At 33.8% G+C, this 15,124-nt stretch overlaps 1 protein-coding gene across 2 annotated transcripts in view; it reads right to left on the reverse strand.

The window, feature by feature from the left end:
* Positions 1 to 14,232, reverse strand: part of LOC134752884 (protein quiver) — a 27,590-nt gene extending 13,358 nt beyond the window's left edge. The window contains exons 1-4 of one of the 2 annotated variants that reach the window (XM_063688658.1): positions 13,988 to 14,232; positions 12,262 to 12,336; positions 4,170 to 4,229; positions 2,116 to 2,163 (exon numbers count right to left, since the gene is read on the reverse strand). In XM_063688658.1, coding sequence (XP_063544728.1) covers positions 2,116 to 2,163; positions 4,170 to 4,229; positions 12,262 to 12,286 — 133 coding nt within the window. In that variant the 5' untranslated portion in view covers positions 12,287 to 12,336; positions 13,988 to 14,232. The remainder of the gene's footprint in view (positions 1 to 2,115; positions 2,164 to 4,169; positions 4,230 to 12,261; positions 12,337 to 13,987) is intronic. The other variant, XM_063688659.1, reaches the window with a different exon arrangement.
* Between the last annotated feature and the right edge of the window lie 892 nt (positions 14,233 to 15,124).

The raw sequence follows: 15,124 nt of genomic DNA on the forward strand, positions 1-15,124 counted from the left end.
GAACAACTGACAGGCCGATATCGTCCGGCGGACTGATAGTCAGTGGGCTCCTTAAGAACTTGAGGCATTTGCAAAAATAGACGCAATTATATCGAGAAATCTAGAGCGAGACAGCTATAATGAGATTAGCGAGTCGACGTAAATTGGTTTAAAACCAGCCGTCTAGCCGTAAAAGATCCTTTATTACTCGTTCTGCCATTGCAAATTGAGTCTTATGTCAGTTACGTATAGTTGATATTTCTTTGGAATTTTGTGTGCGGAGCGAAGGAATACTAATCAATACCATAGTGATGTAGATGTAGCTAATTGAATTATTATCGATATGATGGGTAATGACGACGACAGATATAAATTGACGATTGACATTGGACGTTATTTAAAATTATTTTTTTAAAAAACTAAAAGAGGTTTGTAAAGCATTTTAATTGAAATGCTGGCTTATTATCTATTCATTTGGTTTTTTTTATTGTCGTTTGAAGTGGCAGGTTATTTCAGCATATGCGTTTTTCTAGGCTACTTTTTGCATGAAATAATTCGTAAAACCATATAGGGTCATTGCGCTAGTTTCCATCCATGCTCTAGGTTTCGTCCACTTGACGGATTACTTCATTTTTAATTTGCTACTTGCGATATCATTTTTATGTAGATAGATATATTGTTTAGACATTAAGGACTGCAATAAGTCCAAATTTGTGCAGCAATGAAGGTTTATATTCAAATTTCATCAAGTGGACGAAAACTAGAAAACTTTCCTCTAGTGACTCTAGTCTATTGTACGCAGTGCTATATTTGTCTACCGTTCTTCATCAATTCTACTCAAAGGTTAACTGGAAGAAATCCCTTAAAGGGATAAGTTCGCCTTTGTACTGCCTATTTCTGTGCCATATTTGTGTTCTGCGTTTTGTACAATAAAGAGTTTATACATACATACATACATACATACATACTAGAACTGGACGAAAAGTAGCCCATACCTACCTTTTACAAACCAAAGCATTTTATTTACTATTACCTATACTTAACATTTTTGTTTAAGTCGCACACCCAAAAGGCCGTGCTTGGCAATAACGTCGTTGCGCTTGTAAAATTCGCTGTGATTTAAACCTTTTGTATAATATTTAGGGTATTATTACGATTTTGGAGTGGCGTCCGCGTACCGGAAGACGAACTGCCGGTAGGCCTCCAACGAGATGGAGCGACGACCTGGTGAAGGTCGCGGGAATTCGGTGGATACGAGCGAGCCTTGGGGGAGGCCTATGTCCAGCAGTGGACGTCTATCGGCTGACATGATGATGATGTTGATGATTACGATTTTCCGATCATCTAGCGGAAATAGCGGAATTTACAAGAATAATTTAGCAGAATTTATTTTTGTTTTAATATTATATGAGCACGAGCAGATATAATTTTAAGATGTATGGGTGAGGTAAAAATACGTGAGTGAAACCGCTAAGTTAGTTAAGTTAATATGTCTCACGATAGTTTAAATTCGATTATGTATGGGTGACTTTGATGATAACCACATAATACTGTGGATGCCTGACCGAGTAGGGGATTGTATTGCAGATTTCTTTTGTATGGAAGATCATGACATTTTATACAAAGGGCGTTTTAATTACAATTTATATTACTTTACCGTGGATAAATCTACATAATACTAGAAGCCAATAAATCGTAGTCTTTTTAAATATTCTTGAATTCTAAATTCTAAACAATGATGACAACATGCACATTCCATTAAAATACCCACCCACCCATAACAACAACACTTACCTTTTGAAAATAATATATGTTCGAATGTTTGTTAGTGTGTTATGTATTCGCCCAATAAATAAGACAATGAGTAGAAGAGCTATAAAATATACAGGAATATATTATAAACAAAAAAGCAGATATAATTAAAAATATATATACATATATAATAGAAGGCAACTCAGTCTACGGCATTTTAGTCGTTGTCTAAATTAAATATATGAATATTCGCTTTTTTCCAAGATGTATCCAATAAAAATATTCAAATATTTATCATTTTTTCGCTATTTGCTTTCTACTGGCGAGTGTTAACTTTTTTTAAGCCAAGCTTGTGGTAAGCTTCGTATATAAACAAGTACTTACTTTGACATTCGGCCGAAGCCAGAGGACTGAGGCATAGAGCCCATAATGCTGAAAATCCATGCTTCAATTAGTTGAAAAAATCCATAGTAAATAGTAAACTGAAAAGTGAGGAAACCCTGAGTCCTGTAAATAACTGAATTAAAAAAATACCGTAGACTGAGCTCTAAAGCTATGAAAACAAAAACAACACTAGAAGATTTAAGACATTTGTTTTGGACGTAACATTTCGTACGATTAACGCCAATATCGATATATTTTTTATATTATTTTATATAAATTACCAATTACCAATTATGCCCCAAAAAAGAGGTCGGGAGGAATCTACACAATTTTATACATTTTAAAATACTGAAAAAAAAAATTAGAAACACACGAAACGTTTCGTCACCATACCTACCGTTGTCAAGTGATGTATAAGTAGTGAATAAAAATCCCTGAAACATTGACTTCAGTTATTCACAGGAAATTAATATATATGTAATATTTGTAAGTGTTCGTGGATACCTTGGAGGTTTAGGAAAGGCCAGAGATTGTAAAAATATATGATTGATGGTCAAAGACCCTAGTGAATTTGCGATGGGGATAATTATGGATTTACAGAAAAAACTAATTATATGGTAAAGCCTGACCAGAAATATATGATCACGCGCCATGTTGCGGAATTTCTCTGGAACTATTTTTTTCATACTGTACTGAACTGTCACCTTATACAATGAGAATAACAACGCCCTCTTGACAATGACCATATATTACTGGTCGGGCTTTATCTAAAAATCGTTATTAACGTAAGTAAAATAAAATATAACTAAATGAATTATTGCGTTAAAAAAGTTTTGTACATAAACGTTATTGAGTATCTAAGTTAATTCTGTACTTACGTATACGTATGTTAAAAAAAAGTAGGTAATTATTTTTCTTCAAATTAATTTTTTATCACAACAAAATGACCATTTTGTGTCCTTACTCGCGTATAGTGTGACAAAAAATAAAATAAACTGGGTATCATGACATTTATTTTTTACTTTTTACAACTCTGGCAATTCCCAAAAAGGTAGCTGACAGTTGGAACTTGGAGCATGCATAAAATTACCCATTCGTCGAAACATGGCAACATTCATTCCTGTGGACAAACCGCGCTGCAAACACATCTAGAAATGTTTAGAATTACAACACTGCTCTTTAATAATACACTGGCAACACTGCTTATAAACAATAGGTGTTTTTCAATGTTTTATTGGATTGATAGGATTTTTTTATTTTATTTAGTCGCTGCCTAGGAATTATGACAGTAAGAAAAAATGTCAAGTTGTTTATTTTTAGTATAGGTAACACATAATTATAACACAAAAGACATTATTTTATGAGAAAGAATAAAATTAAATATCTTAAGGGAAGACACAATAATGAAGAAAAGAATAAATTCGAAAAACACCTATTAAAATAAAACTATCTAACCACTCAAACCATTTTACCCTGAATTCAGTGCAACACTAAAGAGCACACACCACTACCAAAACGCCAAAAACCTTTAAAGTACCAATAGACGTACGTACCGAACCACGACCTTGGTGCACTCTCTCGCTCTAACCCAGCTGCCTCCTTATCGGACGTATGACGAACTACTTTTTTCTCAACTCCTGCACCAGTCATGGTTTGGTACTTTTACGTCTATTAGGCGGTCTTCATATTGTATGAGGAACTGCGCGCCGCACCGTTAGAGCAGGACATCGCTATATTCGTGCATAGCGCTGTCTCACTCACCAAAGCGGCTTGAAGATCCGCATCAATGTGATAACCACGTCAAGGCTTATACTCACCTTGCAACAAATCGCATGCAATTTTTAGATACATTGCCGGTTAAGTAGGTTCAACGAAATTGATCGATAAAAACCGCAATGCATCTAAAACCGTATGCGATTTGTTGCAAAGTCTGTAGAGACCTATTCGGTTCAGCGCATAGTGCGGTACCACAGTTCACAGTCGATGTTGTTTGCAGCTACGAACACAACACTGACTATCGATACTATCCACGTACGAGCAAGGCTTGGTATTACCGGTTCGGATGCAGGAGTTGGCTTTTACTTCCTCCACTCCGAACCAGGACATCAGAAGAACTGGAAAAGAGAATTAATCATAAGTATAAAATTTAAAACTTTTGCGTTTTGAACACATAATATTAAGACAAACGTAGTCCTTATTTTCCTCTCTGGATATTATAGAAAGTATGTTTACACATTTTGATGTATATTTGTTGTATTGTTTGACTTTTAATTTTTTTTTTATTATAAGAGGAGCTATTAACGATTAATTCAATACAAACTTTTAAGTGCTCCTATCGCTTATAATAAATAAAATTCTAAAAAAATCATACTGAGTGATATAAATCAAATATGTCAAAGTATTGTACAGAGGAAAATGAAGAGTACGTTTGTATGAAAAGGCGGTTTCGGGGCGATTGTCCACTTTTCTCTTAAATCATAATTATTAGCGGGTCTATCGTCGTTTCGAGGCCGGTTACACTGCTCCTGGTCGCGGATAAATAATGTCCCAGCAAAATGTCAAAACAAAAGATTTGAAGAAGAACTAGGTACCCGTCGAAAAATCTATACTTAAATAGGTTGGGGTTAGTAATGGTAAACAAAATTAATTCGCGATAAACACGCAAAAAAATATGATTTTTCTACTCGTCGAGTATAATCTGTGTATTACAACTTCATATGCAACACTACAACCTTACTCTTTTCAACGTTGGATAGTCTATGGCACTTCCGACTCAAGCATAAGAATTTTATCGATACGGTTTAGTCAATTATAAAATTTTTGAAAATAGAACTTCATACATTTCGATAAAATATTTCGTTTAAGGAGACTGATTCAATGTAAATTAGCCTACTTAAACACGCTGCTGCGTCGCATCTGCTTTGTGATTGGTTGGCCAACAAAAACATTTTATTTTATGTTGTAGTAGAAACAATTGCTTCATAAGTCAGAAACGTGCATGTGACACCCTTCATATAGCAACATCCATACCCTACGAAAACCGCTTAGCGTTGCTTGTTAGTCTCCATAGGCTACGGTGGCCAAAACCGAGAAAAAAACTGTCTTAAAATTAAATTTAGCGCGGAGCAAGTACCAGGGCCTCATGAGTTACGAGGTGTCGTTGACCAACCCGCCGGGGGTGCCGGGCCCGGCGGCCGGGGTGTGTACGAGTATGAAGGTATCGCGGTCCGCGGCAGCTCGCGTATCTTAGCTGTATACTTTTGGTTTGTTTACCTATATGATTCTACTAGTTGAAAGTATTATTTTTTTGTCTCGTAGAAAAAGTATTGTATACAATAGTGATATCATCAAGCTTTTCAATCTCGTACCTTAACTTAAGCAACGAAGCTTGCTGAGTATAATAGTATTTTATGCAATCGTGATATAATAGAGAGCTTTTCAGTCGAGTACCGTGTTTAAGCAACGAAGCTTGCTGAGTTGCTTAACTAAGGTACGAGATTGAAAAGCTTGATTATATCACTATTGTATACAATACTTTTTCTACGAGACAAAAAAATAATACTTTCAACTAGTAGAATCATACCACCAAACCAAACCGAAACCAAAAGTATACAGCTAAGATACGCGAGCTGCCGCAGCCCGCGATACCTTCATACTCGTACGCGCCGGCCGCCGGGCCCGGCGCCCCCGGCGGGTTGGTCAACGACACCTCCTCGTAACTCATGAGGCCCTGGTACCTGCTCCGCGCTAAATTCAATTTTAAGACAGTTTTTTTCTCGATTTTGGCCACCGTAGCCTATGGAGACTAACAAGCAACGCTAAGCGGTTTTCGTAGGGTATGGATGTTGCTATATGAAGGGTGTCACATGCGCGTTTCTGACTTATGAAGCAATTGTTTCTACTACAACATAAAATTAAATATTTTTGTTGGCCAACCAATCACTGCTTTGAATCGAGTCTCCTTAAACTAGAAATATTTTATCGAAATGTATAAAGTTCCATTTTCAAAATTTTTATAATTGACTAAACCGTATCGATAAAATTCTTATGCTCGAGTCGGAAGTGCCATAGACTATCCAACGTTGAAAAGAGTAAGGTTGTAGTGTTGCATATGAAGTTGTAATACACAGATTATACTCGACGAGTAGAAAAAATACTATTAATATTTAATCGTAACTGCTTTCTTGTTTTAAATGACGTATTTTAGTCACTCGTGCGACATGTTTCGATGAGCCTTGGTGTCCATTTGCAAGTACGCGAAGTACAGTCAAGGGCATAAATATATATACATTCCCAAAGTCTCAAAAATATGTGTACGCTCTTACACCTTAGACAATAAAGTCGTGTGCACATATTTTTAAACCATTTGTCTGGATCGATTTTTTTGCCTTCGACTGTACTTCTCACCAGTTCAGCACTCTTAGGTTAAAAAACATTTTTATCACAAAGATAAAACGTATTTATTTTAAATTTAATTTTAAATTCGTGTGGTACACGAATACCAGTGAATTGATAGTGGCGACATGTATCCTGTTTACACTATCTTAAACAAAGAAAATACAAATGAGTTCCTACAAAAAAAACCAGAAGTTTTTTAATAACTAGCGCCGCGCCCCGGCTTCGCACGGGTTAACAAACTATACACCTAAATAGTTCCTTCCTCAAGGATCACTCCATTGATAGGTGAAAACCGCATAAAAATCCGTTCAGAAGTTTTTGAGTTTATCGCGAACACACAGACAGACGTGGCGGGGGACTTTGTTTTATAAGGTGTACAAACAGACCTTTCATTTGTTACGTTTTTCTTTTAATACCTATGTTTGACTTCACGCCTGTGTGTCTATGTGAGAGTAGGCCCTTGAGTTACAACAAATGCAATCGACTTTCCAGTTATTACTGTTTCACCTCGCATTGCATTATTAAAATCTGGAAGCTCGCACGCCACTTGCAGTATTTGCTATCGACAATCCTGCGACACGCAACATTATTGACTTTATTTTTAGGGTTCCGTACCTTAAAAGAAAAAAACGGAACCCTTATAGGAGCACTCGTGCGACTGTCTGTCTGTCTGTCTGTCCGTCTGCCACAGCCCATTTTCTCCAAAACTACTGGACCAATTAAGTTGAAATTTGGTACACATATGTAAGTTTGTAACCCAAAGACGGACATGTACCGTAAACAAATAAATTTTCAACATAGGGGCCAGTTTTGGGGGGTAAATGGGAAAATTTAAAATAAAGTTTTTCTAACTTTGTATATCGTGTTACATATCAAATAAAAGAGGTAATTTTGAGAATCTCAATCATATATATTTTTTTTTTTAATAAATAGTTTAGAAGTTATTTAAGAAAAGTGGGTCTAAAATTTTGAAAAAAGTACATAAAATAGTTCTTTACCTATAGATGACAGGAAAACTTATTAGAAATGTGCAGTCAAGCGTGAGTCGGACTTAATTACTTAGTTTTGATCCGACCCTACGGGTTTTTAAAAACTCACGTTTCACATAAAAAAATACATTGTTAAAAATTGTGTAATGTACGGAACCCTTGGAACCCTCCGCACTTGGCCGGTTTTTTTATTTTTAGGGCAATTATTTGTGTGATAAACACAGATATTTGTACCTGAGTCATGGATGTTTCTACGTATGGAAGTATGTATTTATTTATTTATGCAATTATGTCGTCGCCTAGTACCCATAGTACAAGCTTTGCTTAGTTTTGGGCTAGGTCGATCTGTGTAAGATTGTCCCCAAAATGTATTTTTAATAAATATAAACAGATCGGCGATTGGCCCCAGTCACACCTAATGGAAAGTGACACAGTTGAACATAGAGCTTACTGGTTGTCACCGGTTTTTTTTTTTTTTTTAATTTATTTATTCACTTTAAATATTCATACAACTTTTGCCAGTATGCCACTATTGTAAACCTCTTTGGTTTATGTAATAGTTGGCGAGTTCGCGCGGTCCGATCCGCGTTTGCTTAATACTATTAGGTATATAATTATATTATACTATTATATATATGTAAAACTAATCTATACACATCAAATCTCTGCATCTATTTTATACATTACTCTAGACTTAGGTAGTATTTTTTTAGTCTTGGTTCTATTTGGTTTATAATAAAACAGCGGTTAGTTTTCCAGGAACAACTTCTTTATGCAAACTAGCAATTAAAACGGTATGTTTTATTGTTTGTCTTCAAATTACTACAATCTAACTTGTTTATAATAATTATTACTAAATATAGCGTCATGATGGAACTTAGGTCGATAGATCAAAAATGAGAGTTGGCGCGAAGGAGTTGGAGAGACGTATTTATATTTTTTTTTCGAGGTTTAGGTATTTTACCCTTGAAAATATCGTGGCAATAGCAGAAAGGATCGTCCACAGTCTCAGTTATTATAAAAAAACCGGCCAAGTGCGAGTCGGACTCGCGCACGAAGGGTTCCGTACTATTACGGAAAAAAACAGCAAAAAAATCACGTTTGTTGTATGGCCCCATTTAAATATTTATATTATTCTGTTTCTAGTATTTGTTGTTATAGCGGCAACAGAAATACATCATCTGTGAAAATTTCAACTGTCTAGCTATCACGGTCGGACAGATGGACAGACGGACAGACAGACGGACAGACGGACAGCGCGGAGTCTTAGTAATAGGGTCCCGTTTTTACCCTTTGGGTACGGAACCCTAATAAGAACGACTCGCACAGCAAAGTATGTTTATTTGGGCTAGCGTAACATATGTAGAGGGGCAAATCGAGTTTAAATAAAAACATACTTCCATTAGATTAATTTGATAAGTTTGCGTTAACACGAAAACCATATCCAGGTCAATTACACATATGTCCCTCTGGAAATACTCGTGGTCATAGGCGACCTAATTTTAGACCCAAAAATATCACGTGACATTATACCTAATAATAACTATGCGACGCCGTCCGGGGTTCCGATTATAATTTATATTTTATTGGGCACCAAAGTTGATACGATTTGTATGGAGAAATTAACAATGGTAAGTTAGTGGTAAGTTTTACATAATAAATGTTTTTTTGAGGAATAATGATAATGATTTTGCAAGGACTACAAAATACATTAATAGATATTGACATACTTAAAAATACAAAGATATAAAATATATATTTTACGAGAATGGAATGTAGAGTTAAAATCAAAACCAATACCAATTTGTTAAATAGGTATTTGCGATCGTGAATTTGAAAACTAACTTTTTATATTTATTGCGTTCGCAAAATTTAATGAATGAATTGAAGGATAGACAAACAAGACGGAAATAAAATGCACAATTCCATTTTCTTTGGCAGACGGTAAAATTTTCATGGTTTTAGGTAAATAAAAAAAAACCTGACAAATTTTATGACACCTTACATGCCAAAATCGTCAATTTTGAACCATAAGCTGTGCCAAGGAAACAAAAACATACTTTATTTACTATAATATATTATACGCTCAAATATATTATCCTGCCTATTTTGACATTATTAATCTAATATCTAAAACTCGACTACAGACAGAGAGTTACGATTTTAGCTATTCTTGTATGCATGCAGCTAGGAAAGAAGATGTTTTCTTAACGAAAAAACGTTGGCAGGTTAATGTTTTTCACTTTTTTGTTTGTTCAATAATCAAATTTAGCGCGACATTGTTGACATCTCCGATCTATTTATACTCAGCCACTACTCAGCCTAAATTGTATCAATATCGATATATTCTCGTCACTACACGATAGAATGCCCACACTAGCGTAAACAATGCAGACGATTGATCGGTGATTGATTTGTGTGTGATTAGATACTTATGTGTTAGTTTTGGCTTTTAGATATAATTTATGTAACAGTTTTCTTTTATGTTTGTTAGTCTGTTTTGTGATAAATAATAGGGAGTAATAGAGAATAGCATTTTTAATAATTTTAAAGTTAGAAAAAAATATTTATTGTCCATGCATATTGTATGGTCATTTTTTAGGGTTCCGTACCCAAAGGGTAAAAACGGGACCCTATTACTAAGACTCCGCTGTCCGTCCGTCTGTTTGTCTGTCTGTCCGTCTGTCACCAGGCTGTATCTCATGAACCTTGATAGCTAGACAGTTGAAATTTTCTAGTGTTTCTGTTGACCCTATAACAACAAATACTAAAAACAGAATAAAATAAATATTTAAGTGCGTTTTATGCGTAATAGTACGGAACCCTTCGTGCACGAGTCCGATTCTCACTAGGTCGGTTTTTTTTTAATAAACAACACGGTAAAATCATTATATATTTATGAATTGTTTTAATTCATTTGTATAAAAATAATAAATAACTTCCTACGTGTATTACATTGTATTTGTAATATGTATTTAATTTTTAAGTATTTACTTTTTAAAGTTAAATTTTTTCTAAGTTTTGACTAAAAATATTGAATGTTATTCATAAACGCCCTACAAGCATCAATCATGTATTTATAATTATCAGATAGTTATAGAATATATTTTACTTTAGACTATAAATAAATATACTCATAAAACTTTTAAATTATTTATGTCCACGAAGGAAAAGGTAAGCATGGGACACTATAATCTCGGCTACGTCAATAGCTTTACCCTTAATAGGTACTATTAAAAAGTAATTAAATCCAAACTTGGCCCATTTAATGGACTCAATAAAATGGGAGCCGCAGTTTTGGCACGATGACAGCCCATTAATCGCATTAAAAATTGACGAAAATAGGACACTATCGATATCGAGCGCGAGCGCTACTAATTTTAAAATAAGAAATCTTAATAGGACAAATTAAAATAATGATGAATTAATAACGGGTTTAAAGAGTAAAAATAAAATAAACAATTATCAGTAGGTCTCATAAAAGTATTAAGTGCGAGTAGTTCATTAAAACAAAAAGTAAAAAGAAGGCATACTTAATTAAAATTAAATATCTACGAGTAGAATTGTTTAGTAAACGAAGTTCAAAAATAGTTATAAAATTGTTCGTTAATGATAGGTTTTCACATTAAACAAATATATCACCTTTGAGTGTTTCTGTATGAGCTTCTATAGAGTAAACAATATAGGTTAGTTTGTAGACTTTGTAGTTGTAGATTGCACATTTTACTAGTTATTTTATAGAAATATATGATGAATATTGCAATGAAATACTGTGAATTACAATAGAATACTCAGCATATTACTAAAAAACCTTTAGTATTTTTTTGTTAACAATACATAAAAAAAACCATTACATGAGACCAATTTTTCTCATCGCCCGTACAAAGGAATACTACTAGACTACCTAAAGCAGTGAGGTGGAAGCCACTCACGAATATAAAATAAAACGTTATAGTTAAAAAGATATACCTATTAAGTTAAAGTTATAGTTAAATAGTAATCATATGTTGTGTAATAAATATATCTAATCTAATCTACCGTAAAAACATGGAGGTAATATATTATTGGCCGGTACTGTATTTCCAAATTTACGGTATTACAAACAACGTCGATGAATATACGCGACAAACAAATTAATAAACAACATAAAACAAATTAATAAATAAATATGTCAAAAATAAAAACTATACCCCTGTAACCTTATCGCCCACAATACAAAACGTAATAAAAAATTTTCAATTTAATGATAAATTTATGTTTTATGATAAATTAGGTTAAGTTTATTTTGGTCAAAAATTAAAGGAACAAAACAACAAACAATTTATTTAACGAAATTTTAAAATACTTACATATTTTATTTATATACATTTTTAGTTAAATAAATAAAATTACAATATTATAAAATTAAAACTAACCTATTAAACCTAAACTGTATACACTTAGTATATAAAAACTAACTAATTTTGAAATTGTATTGATTTATTATATTTATATTAGTGCAAATTATAATGCATATTAGGCCTTACATTACGGGGTGTAATTGTTTGGGTGATACAAGATGTACTCATTACAGTAACCCTGAAAAAAACAGGTGATCTATACTATAGTTTAATTAATTTAATTCGAATATTGTATGAAGATATTTTTTGTTGTGACCTTAAAATTTCTTGTATAGCAAAAAATGAGAAAAATGAGTACAATCTAGTACAAAAAATGTCACCCATTATTTTTATATAAAATAAAATAAAACAATTCTCACCTGGTACTGGAAATATCCAGCGCATCTTGTGTGCTGGCGTGCTCTCGAACTGGACTCAGCTGCGCGCCATCACCGCTTCAACAGCATGTACACCATTAACGATTACCAATTATACGTAACACATACCTACACGCTATCAGAGTGCCTACAGTACGATCTGAGTGGACTAAAGACCTTTTAGGTTGCGGACTGGACGCAACGCAAGCGGCATGCGGCGCGGAAAGCGGCAAATCAAGGCTGTTCATTCATACATTTGCTATTTAGTCGTTCGCAATGTGTGAATGGCCTTGATTTGCCACTCACCGCGCGCCGCTTGCGTCCAGTCCGCGGCCTAAGACATTTGGTAGAGGATCGAATCGACCTTTCAACGAATGCAAAACAAATTTGACCTTGAAAGACGTCACACTTGTTCTTTCTACAGGCAAAGAAGTCTCAACTTTCAACAGCAGCTTTCACGGGAACACACTTCCAGCTAATCTCAAGACGATTATCTCGCAAAATGTGATGTCATTCAAGATCAAAAAATGATGATGATGAAATGATGATGACGGCGCTTCAACCGAATGAACTAAACTTGCTTGGCCAGACCGCCAATAAATAAAAGAAGAAAAAAGACATTTTGTTAAAATTAAAGGTATATTTGGTGCAGCGGGCGGGGCGTGCAGCGTTCTATTTGCCTAAATGCACGGTGGACTGCAATACTCTTTTCCGCTTGTCGCCATGCTGCCCGCCACGCCGAACGAACGTTTTACGGCGCCCACTTGGGTAAATATTAAATATTATTGGACAATAACACATAAGTGTCATGTCCCATAAAGCTTGTTGTTGGTAAATTAGTACTAATGTTGTAATAATAATAATTGACTTGTTAACTGAATCCATTTATTTTTATTTACATTTAATATACATTTAATTTATATTAGTCATTTAAGCCTGACCTGTAATTTATATTGTAAAACTATAAAACGCCCAAAAAATCGCTAAGTATATAAATAAATTAAATCATTTAAAAAATACAAACATCGATATTGCTGATATTGGTCACATCACTATTTTTAGATATTAATAAAATCGAGAGCATCTTCGTCTAGACGCGCTAACGGCGCGAAACGACATTATTTTATCGTCTTGTTTATTTATAAAACACTGATGACCATAAATCGTATTACAATGACACAATATTTTACGAAAACAAATTTTTCTTTATACTCTCGTTTTTTTAAATTAAGTACAAGGTTTTTTATTTTTCAGATGAAAATAGGTGCTTGTTTTTTTGTAATTGTTACCTAACAAACAGTATTTAATATGAACATAGGAGGTTTATGTGATGTATTCATAAACACATAAAATGCATTTATACAAATTATAAAACAGGAAGAAGTTTTAGAATAGTTAAATAAACAAGTAGACGGAAATAAAGTGATTTACGCTATCCAGCAACATTAGCGTAGTGCCGCGTTTCAATGCGCGCACATTATTGATTTTAAGTCGAAAGCACTGCTAATGTCGTCCTTGCAACAAAAACGGGCCTGCGACCAATATCCTTCACAAGAAACATTATTCAATGAACACTTTGTGTCTACCGATCGATATCTTACGCCACTGCAGCAATAAACTATTAAAAAAAATATATGATCAGATTTAGAGCACAAAAATACTGCACTATTTAGGCGGGTTGAGGAACTTTCTTTTTAATTGCTTTTTTATAAAAATTGGGGATTCTTACCGGCCAGTAACATCTTAAAGTCCGAAAAACATCGGTGAACATAAAAAAAACACTAGCTATGTTAATATTCAATGAAACGAACGTTATAAACGTGCTTCGTACATCATTTTGCTATAAATAATTTGTTTGATACATTCTATAACATGCTATCTGGGTTTAAATGCGATTTCGAGCCCATTTTTAAGGGATTGCGGATAATATTCGTGAGTTCACGCCGCGCTCAATTTATCAGACTGACGAGGTTGCCAGCGAACATAATCGAAGAAATGTCTCTTTTTATATAAAATAATTTAATAATTTTCATATATCATCTTTTGAATAACAGTCAAAAATAAATAAACGCATATTTTACAAACTAGAGCTATAAATAGTGTAAATATCACACAAAAGATATTTAACTTTATTTTACTGCAAAAATATGTGTTTAGTCTGGCAACTCATGAAGATCTGTCATTGGCCATTATACCAGTATTTAATTTTATTTTAAACACTACGAAAGAAATTTAATTTAATTTGAATATTAAATATGTGTTTTTGTTAGTTGATAATTTTTTATTTTTCTGTGTACTAGTTTATCTCATTTTGTAATGGCTATGTGTATTTTTATGGGTTTTTTATTAATTACATTTTTATGAATGCGACTGAAGGACTTGTATCCATGGTCATGAAAAAAAAATGTCATTGGCTGACGGATTGCCGCTATGCGGAAAAGAGTACCTCATTATGGCTGTAAGCAAACTTGTTTTGAATTCTTCTTGTGAATTATCTATGACTTCGCTACAAAGATGAGCTTGCTGGGGTTTTATATTCACAAGATAGTTGACTTGTAGGTTTATAATGGGCTTTGACACTTCAACCGTTTAGGGTACTTTTTTTTAACCGACTTTAAAAAAGGAGGTTGTCAATTCGTCGGGATCTTTATTCTTTAATTATTTTTTCGTTTGCAAGGGTTCTCAGTTGACCAGATAATTCTTCCTAAAAAGGTTTTCGCTTAAAAGTAAGCAGGGAGTAAAATAACAAGGTCTTCTTTAAATAATATATTGCGTTTATTCTAAGTACAATAAAAATAAATTACTAGGTACTTAAGTAATAACTTACAAGTATTTTAAAGAATATATTAGTACAATTTAGTTTGTT

This window comes from Cydia strobilella, chromosome 25, assembly GCF_947568885.1.
Source record: "Cydia strobilella chromosome 25, ilCydStro3.1, whole genome shotgun sequence".
Taxonomy (NCBI): Eukaryota; Metazoa; Arthropoda; class Insecta; order Lepidoptera; family Tortricidae; genus Cydia; species Cydia strobilella.